Consider the following 26,982-nt stretch of genomic DNA (forward strand, 5'->3'; position numbering starts at 1 on the left):
AATCCTTCAATCCCTGTGTTCCTCCCATTTCATTATTCTCTGCTGAGTCTGCCAAGAATAGGATTTCTAATAAGTTTTTCTTGAATGCGAACATTTGCTCATTTGCTGTGCAAAGAGTTTTCGTAGACAGCCAACTCCTTCAGACTCCCAGGACAACCATGTGTTAACTACCTTCAGTTGCTGGCACTGGTGACCTGGATGTTACTGATACTCCAGCACCACTGGAAAGAGATGGGATTTTCATCTTTTCCCCTCCAAAAAAAACCCTGTTTTGTTATTGTTTTTTTTAAGAGAATACAAGTTTTTCACCAATTAAAAGATATTTTTTTAGTGTGTGCATGCGTATAGACTGTTTTGATCTCAACACTTGCTTTTGTTTAGATAGCTGCATGATCATCAGGAAATCTTAAATCAATATCTGAGGCATATTCAAGGAATTTGTTTCATATAGTGGAGTTTTTCCCATCTCAAAATAAATGGCCATGTAGCTGTAACTGTTTTTCTACAGTTTTGAACAGTGCAGTTTTTTTAGTTTTCAGAAGCAGGCATGTTCACATGGTATTTTCAGCTAAATAGTGACTGGTGACAACGTGGCAGCCAAGGTCCTCTTTGCAAGGTTAGAAATGTACATTTAAACCTGTTTTGGGATGAAGAGGTGTAAGAGCTAAATTCAAGGGCTATGCTAATTTACCTCACGAAATTAGATAATAACACCCTGTAATGTTTCCTTTAATGTAAAGGACTCTTTGCAGCATTTTATGATGAACTGTGTTGTTAATATGTTGGATCTTTCCTGGGCACACCTCCTAAATTGGGGTAGGAGTGGTGTTAGTCATAGGGGTGCCTCGTTTTTGAATCTGAAGGAGCTCATGTGAGCTGCTTGGCCCTTGCAGTGTGTTGTAGGGTGGGGAAGACACTGCAGATACCTAGATAAATGTGCTGGGAGGCTTGGAGCCCATTTAATGGCCCTGAGTTTTTGGCTGTGTGGATGATCAAGGATAGCAAGGTTTGTGGTCTCAGGTGTGGGCAGTGAGTAGATGCCTCTCTTCTGTGCCAGTTCTGCAGCCACTGATCTTCACGGGGGTCCAGTATACTGGGTACCGAGCTCTTAGAAAATTTAACTTCACCAAACCTTGAAAAACCGACTCTTATTTCAGTACTGAGTGTTTGAGACTCGGTGGTGAGGGCTGTGAATCTGGGTGGGTTAGTAGCTGTGCCTTAGTTTCCCTAGATTAAAGGAGAAGATATTTCGTGGATTATGTCCCTGTAAACTGCTTGGGGATTTGGTAATGAAAAGAGGTGCTGCCAAAGGTGACTCTGTGGGTATATAGCACATATTTGCACTCCTTACCTCTTTTGTGGTGAAAAATCTCAACTTCGGCACCGTTTTTTCCCATATAACTGGAAAATGAAGGGTTTATTAAGGAATGGGATATCAAGTATTCCAATAGTAGCCTAAAGGTAAGACTCAAGCTTGCCACAAAATACGATGCTGTAATAGCTGTGGGAGGATGAGGGTTGAGAAGCATTTCAATAGCTGAAATGAATTGTATTTTTAATAAGACACTGATGTGGCCAGGCCACATCTTGAGATAATGCTCTGATGGTTTTTATATTTTGAAATAAAATTTTGTTATTAAAAGTAATGAAATCTTTTTGTGTGTATCTCAGCCAACGGTAATAGAGGATTATGCTGTGTGCTCAACCATTAATACTGGAATGATCTAGAGGAGAGTTTTGAACACCTCCCAAGTATGCTTTTGACAGCAGAATAGCATCACATATTGCAGAAAAAGTGTTAGATTTCCATTACTGTCTGTTACAAAAGTCTTTTGAAGTTGTGAGTAAGGGTCTAGGAGTGAAGTTTTGCTAATTTAAAAAATCCCAACTATTCTCTCCCTGCTGGATAAAGAAAAAGTTCTTTCATGGAGGAAAGGTAAGAGAAGAGGATAAATAAATGTAGTGACAAAATAATCCAGTGTCTCAAAAGCCCAGAGAATAAGATTGCAGAGCTTTCTGTGGTGTGAGCTCCTCAGACCATAATGGGTACTTGTTTTTCTGCAGGGAGTGGTAGAGTAGAAATTGTCAGGGAAGATGTAAAAATCCCCAAAACATTGCTTGACAAACAAATGCCTTAAAATTATTTCTGACACTGCTCTATAATATAAATTGGGAGGGTATGTGGACATATCAGTGTCTGTTTGCATGTGGAGAGTGACGATACTGAGTTAGTAAGTATATCAAAGTGAAGTTTCAACATGCAGAGCAGGATCACTGAAAGCTCCTCTCTAGACCTTGAAATCTTAAAAAGTGCATCAGGAGCTCAAAACTGGCATTGTTGTAGGATAGTTTAGTTTTAGTTAGTTTTTGTAAGCTGCAAAAATTCTGATAGAAGATCACTTTGGTTAGGTTTCAAAGATTTTTTTTTTTTTGGTCAAAGCCAAGAAAAGTGGTTGAAGTATTTGCCAATTCTGATTAAAAAAAAAAGAAAAAGGAGAGAAAAAGATGATTTTGTTATATGTCCTGCATTTCAGCCATAGATGACCTCATCAAAAAGCTGATTTAGAGTGTATACCTTAAAAAAATAAGACCATTAGGTGGTTTGTTCAGTCCCTCCATAGTAACTGAAGTTGAAGTTTCTAAATAGCTCACTTCTATCTGAATGTTGCTTTTCACATACACGGTTTCAAGACAGAGTTTAACTGATTTTTTTTGAAAACAGAATTATATTGTCTTTGTTATTAAGAACTCCGCAGGTTACTTAATCAGACAAGCCAGCACTTGCACTGAGGCACTGAAGTGCCAGTAAGACTATTTCGGCTTTCCTGAAGCGGTTTTGGGCTTTTCATTTTTAAAAGGATCAAGCATAAGGAGTTCAGACACATTAATGTGGGAATAAAAGGGAGATGGGCCTTTTTAGCAATAAAATCTCTTTTTTCCTTTGAAATGTGACATGTATTCAGGTGAAGAATCACAGGAACAGCGTGAACTTTTGCTCACTCAGGCAGTTCCCTGCATGTAATTTTCTACCTCAAAATCGATTTCTTAGAAGCTCCTTATCTTCGCTCCTAGAAAGCAAGGAAGTAATGAGTGTTTCCTCTCAAAAGTAGCTCCAGGCAACCTTCAGTCCACATTGTGTCCGTCTCAGCCCTGCTCTTGGTGGCTCTGCATTTGAATTGAAGTGGGAAATTATCATTATAGCTTCATCTTTAATGAAAGAGTGAAGGGTGATTGCCTTTGGTACGTTATAATGTGATATATTCTGCACGGGATAGGTAGTGTGTAATTGCATTAAAGGGGAAGAATGTGGCACAGCCAACAGACAGTCTGTTGATTGTTGATAAAATGCTCCTCTTGTGTGTTTTACTGAGATACCTCAGGACCATATTCTGTATTTTCCCTCTTTTCAAAAGTCACCTATCTTGAAAAATAACATTATTAGATAGTTAATAATACTTGAAAATATTGACATCTCTTTATTTCTTGTTATAATTCAAAAACAGGCTAGGCAAATACTGAAGTTGTGGGGTGTTCTTAAAAGAGTGCTATATGTACCTTTTAAGATGTATTAATTTTAGAGATGCTTCTAATTTCTCAGATGTAGACTTCTATCTTTTGAGTAGCAAATTAGTTTTTTCTTTTGTCTCTTGGACACCATAACTGTTCTAGACTGTTAAATATTCTTTGTGCAAATATAAGTGGAATCTTCAAACATGAAGGTTTGTTTTGTCTTGTATAATCTAATGTGAGGATCAGGGAAATTAGATGCAGAGAGTAGGCTGGTTTCCTATTTTTCCTAAGCCTGCCAACATTTTCAAGCTTCAAATAAAATTTGTTCTTGCAGTGTCTTCCCCCTCCCCTCCAGTATGTGTCTGGGAAATAGAGGTGAAAAATCACATCTTGTATACATTTAAAAAAATACTTTGCACTGAAACGAGTCTCTGGGCTGAGGAGTTTGTTTTCCATTCTTTTCCTTTGGTATTTCTGAAGCATCTTCTATTGCCTTTAAGGGCTTACTTTTCAACTTCCAGAAGTGTGTTGGACAGGAGTGATTTGGTGTCACTAACAGTACTGAATTTAATTTGCTTAGCAGCTTTCTTCCTGGGCAACTCCCTCTGTCCTTTATGTTGCTGCTTCTTGGAGTTGTGGTTGTTTTTTTTTTTTTTTAAATACAAGAACAAACCCATTTTTGGATTCAAGTTATCTACCTGTAACTTTGCTTTTAAATTTTAATTTTATTCTGAGCTGCAGATGAACCCCAGATGCTGAATTACATTCTAGTTTGATGTAGCAAACTGTGAACTCTTACTGTTACAATGGGCAGCTGAAGGGCCATTTACCCCCCATTTCATCTGTATTAAATTCAAATAATGTTTCTGAGTAATACTCTTCCATTCTTTCTCCACAAGATGATTGAATAAAGGCAAATTGATATAGATAAATGTTTAAGCAAAATAATAAATGCTGTATCTATTACTAAAATAATTCTACCTACAAACCTGCCAGCAGGTAATAGAAGCTGGAACTGCATTTTACATGTTTAAAATCAAATATAGCGGACAGAAAGGGATGTAGGCTGCATATCAATTTCTATATCTTATATTGAAAATGATGTTTTTAATATTTAGAAGTGCATTTGTCATTTTTATGGCTTTGCTTTTGGTCTCTGACTGGAACTTGCTGTTGCACAGCGAAGTAGCTGCTTGGAGAGAGACTCCTTTGCCAAGTGTCTGAGCTTTGGCACAGAGAGGGAAATTCGAGTAATATTTCCCCTAGAAAATAAAATAGAAAGATGAAAATGCCCCCTTTCCATGTTATGATACTTCTTGTATTGAGTATTAAGTGAACTAAGATACTTGGGTTTAAGTGTTTTTGCTTCTGTGTTTCATTCTGTATGGGTGCCTAGGAGAACAAGGTTATTTGAAGGAAGTGAAAGAAATAAAAATACTTGTATGTCTAGTGTTTATTGCAGCTAAATTTTGTTTCCATGTAAAAATGATACTTCCATCTGAGTCTGAAGTTGAGAAATGCACCCATCACTTGTGTAAAGTGCAAACCTGATAATTGTCTTGGCAGGTGGTGAGTGCAATGTAGGCCAATAACCTTTTGCAGATGGAAACCTGAATTCATATGAAATTATTAAGATTGAAGAATGCTTTGAAAATAAATTACTGTGAGAATAGCAGTACAAACAGATGTGTGAAGAGTGGATTCTGGGATGACTTAATCTGGGCTAACAAAAAGGAGTTGTAAATCAAGGTTGAGGTATTTTAGTAACAATGAAATGCACAGACTATACATTTTTTTCCCCACAAGTTTACTGCAGAGGTAGCAGTCTTCTATTAGCCCAGCTAATGCAGCTGAAAAAAACAGATTAGTACTTGAGTCGTTTCACTTTCATTGTCATAAGTTGTTTGTTTTTGGTTTTGATTGCATCATTACAGCAATGACAAATAGTGATGACTCTTTATGGGACAGCTCTAAAAGGACACTTAAATATTCCACTAAAATTGAATGGATCTTCTCAATGAAAAATGCTTTGCAGGGAACTGTTTTCTAAATTTGTATGTCGAATTGGTATTATTTTCTAGCACTAATCACTCCACTGTGCAGTTAACTATGACAGTAAAAGTGGGAACCAGTGTGATACTCAGTGATAAGGGCCAAGTGTTTTTGGAACACTGTGTAGCAAATAATGATAACAAACAAAGTACTGAGTAGTGGGAATGTCTCTTCAGTAACTAATGTGAAATTTCCGTGCAAGCAAGGACTTCTGGCAAACTTTGAAACAAGAGTACAAATGGCTCGATAGCCACAAGGTTATTTATCATGGTGAATGTATTTTTGATATTCAAATTACATGCTGTATAAGCTGGTCTGTTTAAAAGATAAATTTTATAAAAAGAAACCCTAAGGCAGTAATCTTTCAGATTGCTGTGCTTGTTTAGGATAAGCTTATGTAAACTGCAGGCATATATGCAAGGCTTTTTGAGATAAGAATCTACATTCCAGCAACCAGTAATTATACAATAAACAATTAACTGCTCAAATAAATACAAAGTTTTTATTGAAAGACAGATTCATTTTTGAGGTTGCGGTCGCATTAACTGTGGAGTTTGTATTAAAAAGAAAAACAACAGCCATCACATACCTTGAGTGTTCTCAAAATGCTCATCAGAACCCCAGTGTTGAGGTTCTGGTAATTAACAATGTTTCTGGGCTCCTAAATTTAGAGGTTATTTTGTATCCCAGTGTTAATTTCGGAGTCTTTCTTGTTACAAAGTCTTTGTCCGAGTTTCTTTTACAAGTTACTTTTATCATTCAGAGCGTTCTGCCTCCGGTCTACAGGTTTGTGTGTGTTAGGGCTCTCTAGTAGCCTTTTGTGTGTGCTGTACCTGCCCTTTACAACAAAGGTGTTTGTTGTAGAGGACTGAAGAGGGGAAAATTAATCACAATCTTCACCAAACAACCAGAGTAAGTAAAAGATTCCAATCAAAAAAACCCTAAACAACAAAACACACTTAGACACAACCCTCCCAAATAAACAAATTAAAAAAAAAACAAGCCGAAGACACCCCCCCCAACAAATCAATTTTTCAGTTTCCCTTATTTTCAGGTGGTTAATCCACCTTTTTCCTCACGAACTTCTGCTGTTACAAGGTAAGAGGAAGAATGATGCAATACTCCTTGATATAACCTGTGCTGGTTTTTTTGGGGTGTCGCCTCATCTGAAAGGATTTTTGCCTCAAAGTCTAGGCCCAGTAGCCTGGTACACCCCTGCAATGCCAGATGTACCTCTCAGCCTGAAAATACCCCAGTGGGAAAAGGAAGGTGTCCTGATGATAGCTGGAGTAGGACTTCAGAGTTTACCTTTAAAATGTCTGAAAGAGAAGTTGGCACCATGTACTTTTATGTAGGCAAATGCTTTAAGAGGTCTTGAAAGAAAAACTAAGTAAAACCTATTTCTGCTGCACAGGGGAGAGGTTTGCAAGATCAGCATTTCTTTTGATGAAGGTAATTCTTATTATCATTGTGTATGCTGCCATGGTTCAGTTCAGAAACGTATTTTCTCATGTAATGCATTTTTATTTATTAAAAAAAAAATCTGAAGAAAACTTCACATTATGGGTTTTTTCTTTCCTAGCTATGCAAGTTTTCTCAAAAACCCCCAAACCGCCTTAACTTTAGATTTTTTTTTTCTTGTGAAAATACTTGCACTTAAATTGGCTTTATTGCATGCATAATGTTTTATGTGCAGAACACCCCTGCAGTTTTTTCTTGTCTGGCAATAATGAAAACTTTTCAATGCCGTAAATAAAAGAAATAACCTACAGTGTCATGTGATCGTGCCTGCCAGTTGTCCATAACAATGATGCAGATCGTTAGATTTCAGTCAGCATATCATAGAAATCATTTGCTGATGCACAGTGTTGAACTGCACAAAGATCTGTCCTCTACAGCACAAGCACGTGGATGTGCTGACTCTGAATTTGGGGCTGGCAATTCTCATAAGTTGCAGTGACTGCTGTGAAAGGTGTTAAAAGTGCTAGACCATGAGTGCCGCCGAGAAAAGCAGGGGCTGAGGTTCTTTGTTTTGCTGAAGGATTTTTGGTTCGTTCTTTAGGCTTGTGCTTTAGCCTGGCACGTTGACTGTGTGGAAAATACATCCCCTGACTGAGCATCTCAAGGCAAGGAAGTCCTGCTCAGACAGGCTCTTGCTAGTTCAGAACGTGTGGAGGTCACAGTGCTCTTGGAGGCTCATCTGCCTCCTCTTGTCATCGTAATGAAAACGGAGCAAGTCCAGCGGTGCTGCCAATTTTTGTATTATTTGGTGTCTTCTATAAAAAGTTTCCCATGATGTCACGATTCCTGGCATCGAGTGTTCGGTTTTTCCCTGATGCAGAGTGACTGCCCCCTCATCCCAGGGGATGAAAGAGGATAAGGGAAGTCTCCCTTAGAGCAGGCAGCAGGGAGGGCTGTGGGTTTTGTCATTTGGGTTATTTTGGCATTTGTTTACAGTTGAATTTTGAACTTAAAGCAATCTCACATGTGCCCTGGAGTAAGTAGCAGCTACCTATAAACTTAACATCCAGAACACAAGAAGAGAAGAAGAGAAATGGTAACTTGGTCGTGCCGGCCTTCATTTTTTCCCATCTGACAGGTGCTATGCAGACCTGGAAGCTTGAAAGCTTTGGGGTTTTGTTTTGCATCCCCCTCTCTTTTCTGCTTTCTAAGTTGGAAATCATTAGGATTTTTGGCAAGTCCCTAATCTTGCTCGGTGTTAAGATTGCATTTATTTATTTTCTGCGTTGTTGCCTTTGCATGGACCCTGACACAGTGTGTTTTCAGTTTGCTTCCCTTAAGCCTGATTAAAACATCACGTTAATTTAGATGACTCATTTAAAAACGTTAAATAAAAGCTGTGAATCATTAACTTACATTTAATGCTAAGAGGGCTGAAGATGGATTTGTCACTTTGTAGTGCTTTCACTGTCAACTTTGTTAAATTGTCACTAAAGTACCAAAATTTTAAAACACTGTTGCTCCCACAGCTTCCTAGTCATTCCAGACTTGGGCTTAAATGAGGTCCTGTAAGTTTTAATGGAATTAGAAGTGGAAGTGCTAAAGTGGACTTGTATTCATAGTCATCTCCTTTGCAGACTTTATATCAGTAAATCATTACAAAAAGTGTCCAGCCAGTGTTTCTTACAGTTGAACTAGAAAACTGTGTCTTTCTGACCTAGTCCATTATAAACTTTTCCATGATCAGCTTTGCTTTTTGTAAGGTTGGTGGTTTTTTTTTTTTCTCCTCCCCCTTTGGCTTGTCAGGTTTCATCATACTTTTTTTTATCTGCTTAACATTTTTAGTGATATCGTGGCACAACTACATCCCTCCTTTATTTCTGCAACCTTTTGGCTTGCGACTGGAATTTCATAATTGATCTTTGTTTCTGCAGCTGTATATTTTTGTTAATAATGTTTCATTTCTCCCTTAGCTTAAGCTATGGAGGAGGACATTCATCACATTCAGAAACAGACCTTCACAGACAGACATACACAGCTTCTCATCAGCTTCCTGGATACTCTGCTACACAACATCCTACTGGTAACTCTCCATGTCATGAGAATACTGCTTAAATAGCTACAGAGAAAAACAAACCCCAACTGTTAAGTAATTTAGATTCAAGTTGATGGATTTTATAATCAGAGGGAGTTTGTCCTGCAGGTGGTAGCCAGTGGTATTAGAAAACCTGAGTTTGTGGCAGAAAGTTAACAGTTGTTAGCTTTTATCAAAATGTCATAAGTAATAAGAGGGAGGTTAGGCTTAGGAACTTGTTGGCTTTTGAAGAAACTGCATTTGTTCTTTAAAATGCAGCTTTTCAGGACTGGGCCTATGCATGAGGACCAAACATTAAACATACCTCAAAGGCAGCAGCAGCAATCCTGCCAGTTCTAGACCAGAGCAAACAGCAAAGCTGATGCGAGTTGGGACTTGCTACTGCTGGTACTTCCATGTGCAAAGACAGTGCTGGGGGAATGTTACAATTTATTTTCTGTGTAGCAATGGGGTAGGCTGTGTTACATCTGCACCAGGATCTCTCTTTGATCCTGATCCTGATCCTGATCATACCCTGTTTCCATGACCGGAGAAGACCTTTCACATTCCCTTTGCAACCCAGTTTTGAAGAAAAATGTTTGAGGTCATGTGCTGACTGGAGTCTGGAGTCTCTTGGCCAGGTCCTTGATCAGGACAAGAGAGGGTCAGAACTGCAGTCTGGACATAATCTCAGTTGCTCACAGCTCTGGATCTCTCCAGTGCTTTCCATTGAGTCCCCTGCTATTGAAAGGTCTGAGCAGTGGGAAACACATAATGGTGTTTGTGGAATGCAACCAAAACTCCTTTTCATGTGCCCTGTCCCACAGAGGTGTCCAAAACTGCTACAACCTGCCCAAAGGGCACAAAGGGTGATACAGAGAAGCTGAACCCATTTCAGGAGGAATTCTGAATGTGAAAATAGAACAGTGAATCTTCAGATGAAGGGAGAATTTTAGGGGTGTACCTAAATATTGTTTGAAGCATGATATTTGACATACATTTAATAGTTCCAATTTACAGCTGTAGCAGTGTATAAGAGTTAAACCCAGAAAAATCAATGTACTTTAATAACAATGCTAATGTTTCATAACGTATTTCCTTTTTTTTTAATGATGAATGTATATCCTTGTTATTTGATTGAGCTTCTTGGAATTTCATCTGAATTGTCTGTTTTGTTTCATTTACCTCCACCATCATCCAGGTCTTTCAGGAATATTTGATACCAGTATGCACAGTGCTGGAAGTAACACTAAGGAAACTTCTTCAGTTATGAATTTTCTCTCTGCTATCGAGTCTCGTACTGCTCAAGCAGTCTCTTCAGGATCTACCCTTTTACCACAATTCAGGGCTCCTTCCTGGCAGACAGGTGAAAATTTCCTCTTGAAATAAAACTTTGTCATGATTATATTGAATGTTTGGGAGAATTTGAAACAAAAATGTCCCTACTGACTGAAAAGGCTGCATGTTTTCTACCTGTTTTACACCTCGATATTTAAGAATACTACAATCAGTGAAATTATATTAGCAGAAGAATTATATGAGCAGAAGTTCTGATTGTTTGGAAGGAATTTAGATGCATAGGATGTCTAATGAGTCAAATTTATTCTCCCAACTTTGGGATTAGTCTCAGTATCATCATAAGCATGTTCAGGTACACTACCTGTACATCCTAGCTGACCTTTCGTTCTCAAACTCTGTTCCCTATGATAGTTCTTCTGTGATATTACTACTAAAAGCCTGTTGGATAACTTTGGCCCCTTTGTACACAGAAGTAATGGTCCAGGTGTTCTCAGACAGGTCTGAGACGCATGTCACACAGAAATAAGTGATCTAATCTGCAGCTAAACAAACGTGCCATCTCTTCTGGCAGACTGACTGCCTTCTATAAACCTCCCCCATCTGTCAGGCCTTCTGTGCAGAGCAGGAAACTGCATATTTGGAGCTTACTAAAGGCAGTCACACCAAGATAAGTGTTGCAACTGCATCTGTGAGTTGCTTCAAGTTATGGTTAATCTTGTGGAGTGATTGTGCAGCTGTGCAGTGAATCAGGTCCATTCACTGCTGACAGAAGATGTTTGAGTGGTTTTTTTTTTTTCCTCTGGTGGGATGGTTTTCCTCTGTATCAGCAAGCTGATCCGTGTCTCAGTGCAGCTGTATGATTGTTCTGATCTGGGGAGGAGGCACAAGGTAGGAAGAGTGGGACAGTCCTTTTGTTGACAGTTTGCACTCGTTCTGTTAAGAGAAATAATGTGCAGCTGCATTTTGTGAAGAACTACTCAAAAAAGTTGAGGGTAGAGAACGTGGCTTTTTACTCACCAGTGACAGAAGCAGATATGTGGCAGCACAGATGAAGATGCACACTGTTAATCTGCCAAAAAATCTTACTATAAATCAGTGGTGTTTAGAGTTGTGATGACCCATCCTCACACCAGAATGTCAGCTGGGAAGAAACCTTTTTCTCTCTTCGTCCTAGCATTTTCTCCATTGCAGCTGCCTAGCAGTGAATTGTGAAGAATGGGGACACATGCTGTGGGTCGGGTTTGATGTTGGTACCAGTGATTGAGAGACTTCTCAGTACTCATAACTAAGAACTCATCAGTAAGCCCATTTTTCAATATTACCAGTTCTCTGAGCTTTCTGTTGTCCTTTTAATACTTTTGCTGCTTTTCTGTAACCCTCAACCCCCCCATATGTCTTCTGAGAGCTTTGTCTTGTGCAGACTTTTTTTTTGATGAGGGAAAACAAGAGCTCTTTGCTCTTCAAGGTGACCTTTCTTTAGGAGGGTTTCTTACTTCAGGGTTTTTCTCCAAACCCTTTGGCTGTGGATTTTGGGGGAAAGGGAGGAACAGTGTGTTACATTGTCCCACCAAGTGTTCCTTTGGTCTGTGAGTTGTGTTATCAGTGTTTTGATTTCTTAGGGTAGTGGAGGTGTGTCTGTGCACAAAATTTACTACCTTTGCCATACCTTTTGTCTGCCCCTCAACAAAAGTAAAAATATAAAACCTAGCAGTTCTATATTAGTGCTTTTGTGACCAGTTCTTGTCTGGTTTAAGAAATTACCTGCATAGTAGGAAGGGTCTTGATTTATGGAAGAGAAAGAGAAAATATAGGTTAGATGAGAAACTAACATTTGCAGTTAAAATAGGTATAAATTCTTCCTGTTCTTTGCTGCTTCTGGATGGCCCTACCCTTGTGTTAGTGAAAAGAGCCCAGTTGTACATGATGTTGCAGTTTGTTAGATTAGGGGAAAAAATGTGCATTAAAACACTGTTTATGCCTTCTTGCTCAGAAAGACCTTATTGTTGACTAATGAAAAATACCTTGGCATTCCTTCACTATCACATCTCTTCATATCAGTTGTCTTGAACTGAAAGGGAGAAACAAAGAATTTATTTCTCAGCTTCACCTGAACCTTCAAAAGCAATTGTATGATTAAGTTGCAACCAGTTTAAGAGAACTTAATGTATTTTAAAATTAAATATTTTTTTTAACTGAAGGGTTTTTTTCAAAACAAGCTTCATTTGCTGAGAGTTTTTTTTTATTTATTCTTAGATGATCCAAAGCTAAAATCTGTTTTAAGTATGGGAGAAGAATTGAAAAAAGTCAAATTATACCAGAGATTTTGTTTTTATCTGATTTGCATACCCGAGTAAATTTCCCAGTGGAAATTCATTCCTTTACAAGAATTTTAAGCCTCTCTGGGAATAAACTTGTATTCTTCACTTTTTTTTTTTCATAGACTTTGGAAATAGCACACAAACTTCACCAATACCTGCAAGTTACTGGGTGAAAAGCTCTGAATGATATGGATCACTGGTGTGAGCCTGAAAGCTTGCAAGGGAATTTCACACTCCTGTTTCAGCTGGAGTAGTATATTCTGTTGAGAAATCCTGTTTGAGCCAGGATGTCATACCCATGGCTGGATGCAAATAAGTAATATTATACTTTTCAGTCGGATGGTTGCTGTTGCACTGTGCACATAGTTGCTGTCTATGGATATTTTGGACTCTCACTTTGGACAGCATACAAATCATATTTATTGCTTGTACTGAAAGTCAGAACGCTCCTTTAAGAAAATTTAATGCAAAGTGTATAGACATTAGCTATTTCACTGTAAGCTCTGAAATGTTTCCCATAAAGTGAGTTATAAAAGTACTGGTGAGGGTAAATGCAGGAGATGGGATTGCTCCTTTAACTGTGTCTATATTGCAATTGGTAAGGCATAATTTTGTGTTTTTACTGTATATTGAATGTGTTCGAGGCTTTTGATCAGTTCACTGTGAACTTCTTAAACTGAAATAAAAACTAATAAAGAACCTACAGTTTCAAAGCAGAATTAATCTTGTACAATTTTTTCATAAACAATCTGCACCTTAAGGATATGAGATTTTCCCCCCGACAATTCACTGCAGGTATAGAGTTTGGAATTCTTAGAAAAACCTGCACTTCCATTTTAAAAATTGCCCATAATAAATGCCTCACTTGGTACAGTTTTTTAGTTTAAAGGGTGGTGATTCTGAAGAACGTTATATTTGTAAACGCTGTAAGAGCTTACAGTGAAATGACTTACAGAAATGCAGAGTGCTGTAACTTGTAAAGCTCCCTTATGCTCTTTTTTCCTTCTTGTTTTGTTTTTGTTTTTTTCCAGGTATGCATTCCTCAACAGCCACAGAACTGTTTGTTACTGGAGCTTTGCCAACCTCTGGAACATTTCCACCAACATCTGCTTTATCAGCGTATCAGCATCCCAACACTTTCAGCACTAGAAACTTTGCTACTACCCCTTCTCTTACTCTTCAAGATACTACTTTCAGTGCTACATCAAACGGTCTCTTAACTACCCATGATCCTTTATTACAGATTAAAACCTCGCAAGGCACTGTCCCCACCGCTTTGACATTCGAGCGCCTGGGCGGTTCTGTGTTAAGTACCAGCATCCCACCCCAGTCATCAACCTATCGCTCCGCTCAAGAATCCGCACCCCATCTCTTGCAACCTCAGTTTAGTTTGTTGCCTTCGACCCTTGGAGGAGCCCAGCAGGTGTCTCAGGCGTACAGCACGTCTGCCTTTACTGGTTCCACCGCGTCGATCGACAGAGCGCTTCAGCGAGAATGTAGTGTCATTAAACACCATCAGCGGCCTTCAAGCACTCAGTCTGTTCAGCCCCAGCTGACTGTTTCCCAGCATTCCTTACACAGCTATCTGACGAGTACCAGTGGGGTCAATTTTCAGGATACCTCCAGGCACTCGGCGTTGTCCTGCAGTCCGGTTGGAGATGTTACTCAGGTGAGCAATGGAGGACCGCAGCAGAAGACTTCTCAAGTCACGGTGGAACTTGCTCAGTCGTACACATCTGCAATTCCGTCACCTGGTTTTCCATCTGCTTCCACAGCAAAAGTGAAAAACTGTTCCATGAAGCAGCCTCCAGGGTCGACAAAGACCCCCAAACCTCAAAGTGTAGCTCCCACTGTGCAGACACAAAGCTATGCCAAAACTGCACAGAACCAGAGTTCTGTCATTACAGGCCAAGCACAGATCTATTCTACAGCACAGCTCCCGAGCCTCTTGTCAGTCAGTCAGTCCCAAAACTATGTTTCCTGCCAGGCTCAGCATGTGCCACCTGTCAGTCACTCACAGGATTTCTCATCCAGCAAGGTTGAGAAGCTGCCCTCCCTGTATAAAACATTGACTTTTTCTGGGCAATCCCAAACTATTACTTCTGATAGTCAGACTCTAAGTTACTCCTCAGAGGAACAGGTGTTGACCTCAGTTCCAAATGAGAACTACTCTGGGCAATTGAGGGAACTTGCTTCAGTCAGCCAGTCTCAGAGCTACTCTTCTAGTCACTCTCAGGGTTTATCTCCAGTTACCCAGTCCCAAGTTAATTTTTCATCTCAATCACAAGTTTTATCAGCCGTTAGTCCTTCAGAAACCTATTCTTCAGGGCAGTCTTTAACATTAACATCACCTTCTCTTTCCTTTAATGCCTCTCCTCGGGTACAAACTCTTCCAGCCTCGAGTCCTAATCAAAACTATATTTCTTTGCATTCTTCTCAGAACTCTCAGTCGCAAGAATCCTCCTCTCCACAGTCTCAAAAGTTTTTGCCATCTGTCCAGTCTCCTTTTGCATCCCCAGCTCATTCACAGACGCTGCAGAACAGCAGGCCTTCCTCAGAAACAAAGGCCTATGTTAAGAGGAAGTCTGACTCTAACCTGTACGCCTCATCCAAACAGGAGGAGGAGTTGTCAATGCAGGAGATGCAGGCATTGCAACAGCAAGCTACCCTTGAACCTTCCACTCAAAGCCTAACTGAGGAGGAAATCAATGCTCAGGATGCAACCTATAGGGTCTCAAAAGCAAATGACAGATACTCTCAAAGCGTGATCAGAAGTAACTCTCGCCTTGAAGATCAAGTTGTTGGACTTACTCTTCAGGGAACAAAAAAAGATGAGAGAATGGTCAGTTCTGTGGAGCAGCTCTCCCAACACATTGGCCATATCACCAGCCTGAGCCACGACATGAAAAAGACGGCGAATTTAATGCGAACAACACAAGGGACTGTGAGCGCTAAGGAGCTGAACCAGCAACATTCTCTGATGCATAAGGTACACGAAAGTAAGACTCCAGAACAGCAGGGCCAAGTCATTAGTACTCCACCGCAGGTCCAATCTCACGCTCTAAGACACGGCCATCAGCTGTGTCTGCCCAGTGCACAGGTACTGCTGGAGTCAACCTGTGACTTGCAGATCCTTCACCAGTCGATACTGCAGTCAGGTTTGGGACAGGCAAAGGCATCGCCGCAAGTGCAAAGAATACAGAGTCCTCAACAGGTGACACATCCCTTCCTTCAGATGGATGGTCATATTATTCAGAGTAACGGGGGTCATTCTCAGCAGCAGCTTCATAGTCAGAATTCAGAAGTAATGAAAATGGACATTTCTGAGTCTGCAAAACCACTACAGCAACATCTGACAGCAAAAGATCATTTTACTCAGACAAATCAACATGATTCAAAGAATCAGTTTGTTTCTCTTAGTTCAATATGTTTCCCAGAATCTATACTTCTCAGTGATGAGAGGAATATATTATCCAATGTGGATGACATCTTAGCAGCAACAGCAGCAGCCTGTGGAGTGACTCCATCTGACTTTGCCAAATCAGCTTCTAATGATGAGGAAATCCAGACTGTTGAAAATAGTGAGGAGTCTAAAGCACAGTTCCGATCACTGGATGTAAGACATGTGTCTTCTGTTTTCAGTGCCTCACCTACTGTAGTTGGGAAGCCAGCAAGCAGAAATAATATTTCTCTGAATGGGGGCCAGATTACTCTAAATCTTACACCAGTGTCAGCAATACAGACAAAAACTGTGAACCTGGATCAACAGCACATTGAAACTTCTGATCAAAATGTACCAACAAGAATGACCTCTCCCACCCTTGGTCCTGGTCAGGAAGAGCAGGAGCAAGGGGCTGTTCGAGTTAAGAAACAATCCAGCATCAGTCACGAATCTGAAGAAGATAATGATGCTTCTGTTGATGGTACACTGAATGCAAGAGACACAGAGTTTGTTTCAAGTGGTAGGAGCCTAAGTGAAGAAAGTGCTGCTTCAGAGAATGATTTTAGTGTGGGTGGTGATGATGGTACATTAGCAAGTAACCAGTCAAAGGTTCCGTTGCAGCCGCTATCTGTGCCCCAAAGCGGAGATGGAGCCATTAATAGAACTGAAGAAGAATGCCAAGATTTAGCTCAAGGGAACCTTCAGAAGAAAAAAAGCAAAGGAAAAAGCCAAAACAAAAATGCTGCAGAAGATGACAGTGCAATTCAGAAACAGGTGAAAAGAAGTGGGCAGTGTAAACGTCAGAATTCGAGAGGAAATGACTCATGTTTCACGTACTCCTCTCCTGTTTCTGAAAGTTGTTATGATACTTACCAACATCAGGAAAGAATGAGGCAAAAAATTAAAGAAGTTGAAGAAAAACAGCCCGAAGTCAAAACAGGATTTATTGCATCTTTTTTAGACTTTCTAAAGTCGGGGCCTAGGCAACAGTTTTCCACTCCAGCTGTGCGAATGCCAAACAGGACTAGGCGACCAGTCACACAGGTAGTTCGTGCCCCTTGCCTACAGTCCTCTGCAAAGCCTCAGCCAGCAGCAGCAGCAACACCTGTAGCTCCTGAGGTTAGTGGAGAAAGTCCGACCAAAAAAGCTGATGAAGAACTCAAGAAAAATTTAGAAACGTTGCCTTCGTTTTCTTCTGATGAAGATGATTCCGTGGGTGGTAACCATGATCTTCAGAAGAGCATCTCTACTGCATTGTCAGCCCTGGATGACACATCTGATAGAAAGATCAGATCAGGTAAAATGGTTACTACAAGTGTGTATGTTGAAGGAGATTTCTGTAGCTGATGGGGGGAAAAAAATGAAAAATTTTAGCTGTCTTCAGGTAAAGGTTTTGATTTGTTTTGGTTTTGGCCATAATTAAGAGTTTTGTTCAAAAGGTGTATTGACTATGGACTGAACTAGTGTTTTCCACAAGTAGAAAATATGTAAATAAAATTTTTCATGTTACTTAAGTAGGATTCTTCTAATGCCAAAAAGCTATTTTAGCCTGGAGTTGGAATAATGCATGTGTTATCCTCATTTCTGGCTTAGAATGCTAAATATGATTTTCATCTGGAAACCTCAACAAACCGTCATGTCAGAGGTTCTAAACCTATTTTTAAACAACTCAAGCAAGAGAACATATTAATAATTACCATCAGCAGGCATTAAGCTCTTCCTAGGTAGAGTTAAACATGCACTTTCTGTGATGATAACGTTGCACAAAATATGTTTATGAACCAACTTTTGCACTTGTAAACTGAGCACTGTTTTGACTGGGCATGTCCAAGGTGGGAGTCATTTGAGTTTGATTTCAGCCATAGTAATCAGGGGTGGTGCAGCTCCATGTTGATAATACATTGCTAGCAAAAGAACAAAATCTGGGAAGGATTGTTTTGGGCAGGGAGGGGCAGGCAGCAACCACTGATCACAGTAGTGGGTAGTTTTCCACACACTTCTCAGTTTCATTTGTGTTACATCTGTTTGTTTTGAGGTATTTTCAATATACAACATGTTTTTGCCTAGATAGACCTTTTCAGTCAAGTTTATTTTTTCCTCTGGTAAGCAATTAGAAACTATCCAGCCAATCCCATAACTGTACTAATTCAGGAGAAATACCATTGTCTTCCAAAATAATTACAGGGAGAAAATGAAACATTCCTTTATCTTTTCTCAGGACTTGGGACCTGTGACCCATAGGCTGATTCTTAACAAGATAGAATTAAGTAATGGTTTCCCTTTTTAGATTAAAGAAGAGAGGGAGATTTTTTTCTTTTATCTAGGAGTGATGTGACTTACTGAAAAATACATAGCAAAACTGAACTTAAATTGTAATAATCAGACCTAAGATACTGGGAGAATATTGCAGAATACATGATATGCTAAGCAATACTTTATATTAATTACTATTCTGTATTCTTCTATGTAATTGTTAAGTTCGTGCATTTTGGAAAGTCTGTTACAGAAGATGAAGTTCCTCCTGTGTCTTCCAGTTGAATATGTATTTTAAACAAGCAATCAGTGACATTTTTCTTCCCTAAAAGCCAAAATGTGGACAGTGCCATGATGTGAGCCTCTTGCTGAAGTTTGTTAATTTTAATAAGCCATTTCTGCCTACAACATCCAGAGGAAACATTTCAAAGGGTTTTTTTGTTAGGTGGGAATTTTCATTAGTGTTTTCTTTGCAGTAATTTCTTTTCCAGTATTACTATACTTTCTTTATTATCCACAAGGATGTAATATTTATACCACCTATTTCTTGAATTCACCTTCCTGATTTGTTATGTACAAGATTGTTCATACGTTGTACAAGGTGCTTAGTAATGACATCTTTCTTACTTGCTGGTGTTTTGCAGGCTTTCAAATAATTCCCTCTTTCATCTGTTTTTGCCAATAAGTATAAAAAGACAAATACTAAAACCCAGTCTTTTGTTGATAGTATTAAATAGCACATGTGTCTTTATCTGCTGTTCTGAAGAATGTGTAACTATACTGGGGGAACTAATAATGCTGTGTCTAATTAAAGCTGGCATAGCTTTCACTGAACAAAGAAATGGAGCATATTTGCAATAATATGATGTGATATATCCAGGAGAACGTATTTCATGGCTTAACTATTTTACTGAATTGATTTAATGAATCTTCACATATTTGGTATATAGCTTTTGTATTGACTCATTAATTTGACATGGAAATCTTTTGTTTGGAGTCACTTTTGTTAAAATATGTTACGTTATCCTTTTTATAATTTTTCAAGTGAAAAAGTCAACAATTAGCAGTGATTGTAACAAAGCTGTAAAATGGTTATTTTAAGTTTCCTAAGTGATTAGTAATTGTCTTATAGAAAATATAACTTGATTTCTTTTAGGTCAGCAAGTCAGTCTTAAAATTAATATGTATAGAAGACTATAAAGAAGATTATAAAGTAATATCTAAAAAGGATTCTAATTTTTTTCAGGTGGGAAAGAATAATAATTTTGAAAGGTGGGACTTTCCTTTGGCTCTTTGGAATAGAGGAGGAGAAGAATGTTCTTTCCCTTCTTTGTTTTGTACCATCAGTTCTCATTGCTCACCTCTGTTAATATTAAAAACCATTAGGATGTTGCCAAAGTTTTAATCTGGAACTTCCAGTTACATTGTCATAAGATGTGAATGGTAAATGTCCAAAAGTCATTCAGAAAATGTTTTCCTATTCCATGTGTGTTTCTCTTTCTGTAATCCAGTTTAAAAAGACTTGACTTATCAGCAGACTGGAAACAAGATTCAGTGTTGTGACCTTTACTGTTGTGCTTGCTTATTGCCACAAAGTTCAACAGTATTTCCTGGTGATCTGTCTGTAACTATCAAGTTGTTTTCTAAAGCATTCATCTTTGTTAATCCCAGATGCTGACAGATGCAGCAGTTTAATACAAACAGAGGTGTTTAGCCACAGTATTTTTGGTTTTGTTTGAGGTTTAGTTGTGACCAAGATACTGCTTCTATTTTAACTCCTAGAACAGGTGTTTTTCCTAGAATAGTTGCTTTTAATATATATTGTAACAGAAAAGAAGAAAACTCTAGTTCCCATTTGACATTGCTAAACCTTGATAATTTGTTTAACTAAAATATGGATTTTTTTCCTTCAGAAACTGAGAAAGGGACAGTTGTCACTGCTGCTGCCACCACCACTACTGCTGTAATAAAGCAGGAATCTCCCCAGACAACTGCCCCTGTAGGCAATGTGCAGGAGAAAGTGAATCCAGCTGACCCCTTAAAAGCAGCTCAGCAGGATGCTGTGACTACAGAACAATTGGCAAAAACGCAGGAGACTGTGGCAATAGAAGGGTGTACTGACGAGGAGAACATGGACAGTGGAGGAGAGGGCATGTACAGAGAACGTGATGAATTTGTAGTGAAGATTGAAGATATAGAGACACTAAAGGTAATCTGAATATTTGCTGGGGGGGGAAAAACACATCATGAAAAAATCCTGCGTGTGAATTTAGCCTCGACAAACTACCGAGAGGGGAGAGGCTGCATATGAGTTTTCTGTTTCTATTCTAATATTCCCTGATTGCTGCCAAAATGCCTTAAAGGGATCTTTCTAGTGCAGATTGCCAATGTGTTTTGAATGTACATGACCCATTTTTTGCTACAGACACAGTAAAGTAAATCTGCTTGCTGGTAACCTCTGTTAGAACTTGGAATTACCTGTCTGAATATTCAAAAGCATAAATTTTTTCACAGGCAGCTGACTGCCTTTTTTTCTTTTTTTTTTTTTCTTTTGTTAAGAAGATAGGACTAGACTTTCAAGTGTAAGGTATTGAGGAAATGACTTTTAGGTTTTTGCAAAAGATCTTGATTGTCTTCTTTTTTTTTTTTTTTTTGGTAAAAAGTTCTGCTTGGTATTCCAACAAGAAATGGCTTCCATAAGTAACCAGCTCTTCACATGAGTTTATGTGAATTTCCTTGTTGTCTTTGATTTCTTGGTTTGGTTTGGTTTTGTTGCTAATTCATTTTAAATTCTTCTGTGTGTTTACCTTTCCTTTGGTGGCTATCATAGCCAGCAATATTCTTAGTCTTGGAAAATTTGTAATACTTTTGATTATTTGTCTGTGTTCATCCTCTTATGAGCTGCAGTTTTAAATTAATTCATGTAGTTTTGTCACATAAAACAAATGCTATCAGTTTTAGATATTCCCTTGTCAGTTATAAAATGGATTAAAGTGTGTTAGGAGATATTTTGAATTTCAATTTTATTTTAGTTAGTTGAAGAGTCATGAAAAAGTAACCAAATACGACCAATATGACTATATGTTTTTCCAGAAGGAGTTTATTTGAATTAGTCATTTTGTGTAGGATTTATAGAGAATTCTCATTAAAGATAATAATTACAAACTTGTCTCAATGCAAACAGCATGTGATGACTGAGGGTTTGAAATTTCAAATTACCTATTTCAACTTTATCCCGGTTAACTTCCTCAAAAATATAGTCCACAAACACATTTCAGGAAGAAAAATAAGCACTGTTTTGAGCAAATAACTTTATGTTCTTACAGGTTGCTTTGCAAACAGGAAAGGAGCCTCCAGCTATCTGGAAAGTACAGAAGGCTTTACTGCAAAAGTTTGTTCCTGAAGTGCGAGACGGACACAGAGAGTTTGCTGCTACTAATAGTGTGAGTCTTAAAAATCCCTTGTGAAGCCTCATGGGAGCTGATTTCCTTGATGGAAGTCTAGGAAACAAAATAAAATAAGATTCTGGCATACATTCTTAGCAATCATCCTTGAGGGGGAAAAAAAAACCCCAACCAATTTCTTGACTTCCTCCGACTCAAATTCTCTCTAAATATATTCATGGGCAGAGTTTTTGCTTTCCAATGTGGATTCTTTGGTATCATTTAGGGTGCATAAAGGAAGAAGTTTTCCCAACCAGAATAAAGTCAGTGGAAACAGGCTCGTGAACCAACTGCTTTCTCCAATAGGAATGATAGAGGAGGATACAATTTCAACAGGCAGCCTCTTGCCAGGCAGATAATCCTTTTGGGATAACACATGTGGAGAATATAATAAGGGGAGAAAATGAAGCCCAAAGTACCTCTGGCCTTATTTTCCTTAATTTTAAATATTATCTACAAATCTGATGGAGAAGTTTTCTTAAATTACAAATGCTGTTGAATAGCATATCCATTTGGTATGTAACCCCTTTTTTTTAAAATGAATTTTTTTCTTTGGTATTGGCATTTTCAGTTGTTAAACTACTAATTTTATTTAACTGAAACACTTGTGGGTTTTGTTGTGTTTTTTTTCTTGTAGTATCTTGGGTATTTTGGCGATGCAAAAACAAAATACAAACGAGTGTATGTGAAGTTTGTTGAAAATGCAAACAAAAAGGAATATGTGAGAGTATGCTCAAAAAAACCACGCATCAAGCCTGTACAGTCAGCAAGGTATTTTATTTCAATTTGTTTTTCATTTTGCCATATTGTTTTCCTATTAAGCACACACCTATTTTAATAAACAAGAGTTATAACTCAGGATTGTTGATGAGAGGAATGGAAAGCTTGTCCCAGACTAAGAAATTGAAAAACATTCCCATCTTGACAAAAATCTTGCCTAGTGCTTCCCAGAATTGTATTCCTTGCCATGCTGTCAAAACTGTGGTGTGTTAGTCCTAAAATACATAACTTTTTATTTATAGGATTAATATTCCTGTTTGTTTTCCTGTTGTGAGTGGTGGGAAGAGAAAGGAGAGGAGTTTTCTGGTTTCTTATTCTAGTCCTCAAGTTCCTGCATTTCCTTCATTTCTACCTGGATGATTTTCTCTCCCATCTTTGTGCAGATACAATATCCCAAATTCACTTTGTCAGCAAACCTCAGATCTCATTGATTACTAATATTTGTTCAAGTGTGTCAAGTCTGATTTTTTTTTCATTAAATAGTCAATTTTAATATTAGCTCCAATCTCCTCTGGCTCATAAACTCTACAAACATTGGGCAATTTAAAATTTCTGTGCCTGTTTATCTAGTTATAAAGTTGGAATATTATTTAATCATAGGTAGCTGAGAATAATGGTTAAGCATTATATCAAAAATATAGTAGTATAGTGTGTATGACCTAATTCTCACAGTTGACAATGAAGTAAGTGTATATAATCAGTGTTTAAATGAGAATATGGCTATTTTATTAATGCCAAATCTTGTGTGGTAATTATTGTCATGAAGATCATCTTCATAATATTGCAGGACTATTCATTGCAAACCTAGTAATAGCAACATCAAACCCCCTGATCCACCAACACCAAAACCAACAGCAACAAAAGTCTCTTCCGTGAAACCCAAAGCTAAACAGCCAAAGGTTAAGGCTGAACCACCACCAAAGAAAAGGAAAAAGTGGAAAGAAGAATTTTCCTCTTCCCAGTCTGATTCTTCACCTGAGGCCCAGAGCGAAGAGGATGGTGAGTGAGATACCATTGCTGGCATCTGGGCGCGTTTGAACTTCACTGAGAAGAGTATTACAAAATTGCATTGTTTGACCATGCACATTTTTCTGTACTAGCCTCAGAAAGTAAACTTTAAATCTAACAGTGCCATGCAGAATGAGTTTCTCAAAACTTTTTGCTTGCTGTTTCTATATGAGCATAATTGAAGTTATCTTACATGTAATTTATCAGTGAGATAAATATACTTTTTACTGCTTGCTTTCTACGATGGGTGCAATTGTAAGAGGAGAATCCGATTTGATTTTTTTAATACATCTCAAGAATGAGTTTCTTCATTAATTTTCCATTGCAACTGCGTGTCATGTCAAAAATAACATTCCTGCAATGTTTGTCTCCATGCAGATGTGGGCAGAATTCAGATGCTACTGTTGTTTTTTCAAAACCCAAGGAGAAAAAACAGTTGACTTTTTTTGGCTGCTCCGTTGCTTGTCTGAGTGCCAGCTGTTCAAATGGAGCCTGCTGAGCAGATTTGCTGTTAAGACATTCGTGGAACGTTGAGATTCCATGTTGGCAGGAATTCTCCAGGACAGAAAGGGAACTTTCTGAAGTTTGCAGTCTTTTGTAGAGGTCACCTGTGGTAGCAAATACACAGTGCATTTTGCAGGGTCCTCTTGGTTTGTTTCCTGTGTGCTTGAAGCAAAGCTGTGTATTACTCATGCTTTATACTGCTGCATTTCCAAAGCATCTTGGTTCCTTTTAAATACAGACAAGCTACCACTGGTGTACTGGAACACTGCCTCTATGAGAACAACACCTTTAAAATACTATTTTTCAAGCCAACTTGCCCAAGTAACCATTGATATGTACAACTGTCCATGTTTAAAATCTCAAGTCACCTGGTGATGATAGTCATCCGTAGAAATGTGTATACCCAAGGAAGTTTAACAGCCTTGATAGCTAAATTACTGAAAACCTTGGTGCCAGACATGGAGCCTATAAAAAGCTCCAGAATGCTGACTAGAAGTGATGACTGCTCCATGTGCATGTTTGAAATTGCTGTCTATGAAAAAACAAAAGCTGCCTCAGAATAAGCGCCAATATGCCCTACGTTGCTTCCCTGGGAAAATTTGCTTTACATGTTTTTTGTGAGCTGAAGAATTAGGTGGGATTGGCTTCGATGGTATGCAGGCTCTTAAGTGATATTTGAGCTCTGGAATTTATTTTTTTTTCTATTGGACACATCCAAATTCTGCATTTTTGGGATGTACTTGCATTGATGTGAAACCTGCACTTATGGCACTTGACTTGACTGAAGTTATTCATTCTCCATTTTCTGTAGACTTTCAGCTACAGGAATAGGAAAATGTCTGAATTCCATAAATTTATAATCTAAATGCTGATAGTTAAAAAAAAAGGACCCATCCATTTGTAGCATATTTGGTGTCTGCCTCTGTTTTTGGCAGATAAGCAGTTTATCACAATTGACTGCACTGAGTTTTAATCTCTTGGGGTACCAGTAGGGGTCACTTGTGTTTTAAGAGAGAAGCCTTCAGTTTTGAAAAACACAGATATTTGCAGGATGACAAGGGGAAAAAATCCATTCTTTTCTGATTCATTTTCAGAGGTTGTACCTCCAGCTCCCCTTGTTACTCGCTTTTTGAACACAAGAGCTATGAAAGAGACTTTTAAGAGCTACATGGAGTTGCTTGTTAGCATTGCCTTGGATCCCGACACAATGCAAGCCTTGGAAAAGAGCAATGGTACAGTATGTTTAACATTTGTATGTTCTTACTGGATTTTAAGGTTATTAATCAGTAAATCAAATGTTTTTGGGGTTTTCTAAAAGAAAAAACCCACAAGCCTACTAAACTTCTAGTAACATAACCTCATCTGAAGAACACTACACAAATTATTTGTGTGTGTATATATGTTTTTGCACTATCTCTTTGAATAATCAAAGTAATTTGCAAATACTGTTTTGTCTGTTTTATTGTATCAGACTTGTGCTGTAAATGTCAGAACTGAGCTCTTTGTTCCTGCCATTATTATACTCTAAACCTTAGCAAATATTTATTTAAAATTAAGAGAGTTTCATTCTTGCTGCTATTAAAAATTCTGCTTTTCAAACTCTGAAATCTTAAAATTGTTGCTAAAGAAAACTATATTAATACACACTTTTTCTTTGAGGACAAAATATTTGGACTTATTTACCCTAGTAGACTCCAGGATACAAGTGGAAACTTCTATTTCTCAAAATTTAGGAAAACACTCCTGTATAAAGATCTCAAAAGAGGAATTATTTCATGTATTATTTAGTTGCAGGCTGTTGTTTTGTACTATATTCTGTTTGGCTGTATTTAAAAAAACCTGCTTTCTGTCCTTTCCATTCCTGGTTTGCTTGTATTGTGCATCAGTGCACACTTACCTCAAGATTTCAGACCCATGCATTATGTCAGTAGTCCCACTAAAAGCAAAGAAATTTGCTTTAGAGATAAAAGGCTCCATACTGAGCTGTAAATTTTCATTCATGGCCACATGCCTATGTTCAACTGTATATGGTGCAATTCACAGTGGTTTATCAGATAACTTTTATCAGTAAGCACTTTCCTCAGTTTCTGTTGTTATAAATGCCAGCAGGGTCATCCCTTGTAAAATGGAATAACAAATGTCACAACCACAAACTTATCTTCATAAAACAACGAAACTATCTAGGAGGAAATGGTGTGAAATTGTCTCTAAAATTTATGCTCTGTAGTGCTCTATCTTCATTTTTCCTTTGAGCAAAGAAAGTCAGAGAAGGAGCAGGAATGCAGCCAGCAATTAAACTGCATAATATCTAGTGAGCTGGTCCGAAAAATAAGATCTTTCTCTCACATTTGAAATTACTTTATGTGCAAATTACTTTATTTTTTACTGTCCACATTGTGTAATAAAGGGTCAAAGTACAGATTGAAGATGGACCTCGTTACTGTGCATCTCTTAATAATCAACTGCTGCGGGTTTTTAATGTGTCTTTTAGATGAGCTACTTTTGCCTCACATGAGAAAAATTGATGGTATGCTGAATGACAATAGGAAAAGGCTGCTTCCCAAATTACGCTTGGATCATGCTTTCAAGGTATTCTCTTTCAAATTCTGGGATTTTTAAGAGTCATGTCATAAGTAAGCCATTGAATGCATACTGTGCAGGCACAACTTAAACCCCAGAAGGCACACTTTTAACAGAAGTGAATATGGATTTGAAAGAGATGCTATAAATGTAATACTTGTATGTGGCATTTGGAGAACATTTTGTGATGGAGGAGTTGATACTGCAAAGGTAAAGTTCTAGTTTTACTCCCCATGCTTTCTGGTTCGTTCTCAAGCA

The 26,982-nt window shown here is 38.3% G+C and overlaps 1 protein-coding gene across 5 annotated transcripts in view; it reads left to right on the top strand.

Moving 5' to 3' along the window:
* QSER1 (glutamine and serine rich 1) overlaps window positions 1-26,982 on the top strand; it is a 42,459-nt gene that overhangs the window by 6,820 nt on the left and 8,657 nt on the right. The window contains exons 2-10 of one of the 5 annotated variants that reach the window (XM_051777253.1): window positions 8,997-9,106; window positions 10,299-10,463; window positions 13,746-17,453; window positions 20,323-20,618; window positions 21,736-21,852; window positions 22,490-22,623; window positions 23,420-23,631; window positions 25,239-25,376; window positions 26,636-26,733. In XM_051777253.1, the coding sequence (XP_051633213.1) occupies window positions 8,997-9,106; window positions 10,299-10,463; window positions 13,746-17,453; window positions 20,323-20,618; window positions 21,736-21,852; window positions 22,490-22,623; window positions 23,420-23,631; window positions 25,239-25,376; window positions 26,636-26,733 (4,978 nt within the window). Of the gene's footprint in view, window positions 1-8,996; window positions 9,107-10,298; window positions 10,464-10,599; window positions 11,696-13,745; window positions 17,454-20,322; window positions 20,619-21,735; window positions 21,853-22,489; window positions 22,624-23,419; window positions 23,632-25,238; window positions 25,377-26,635; window positions 26,734-26,982 lie in introns of those variants that run through there. The other 4 variants (XM_051777255.1, XM_051777257.1, XM_051777258.1 and 1 more) reach the window with 4 other exon arrangements.

Source organism: Manacus candei, unplaced genomic scaffold (assembly GCF_025592945.1).
Source record: "Manacus candei isolate 608988 ecotype Guabito, Panama unplaced genomic scaffold, ASM2559294v1 h1tg000009l, whole genome shotgun sequence".
NCBI lineage: Eukaryota > Metazoa > Chordata > Aves > Passeriformes > Pipridae > Manacus > Manacus candei.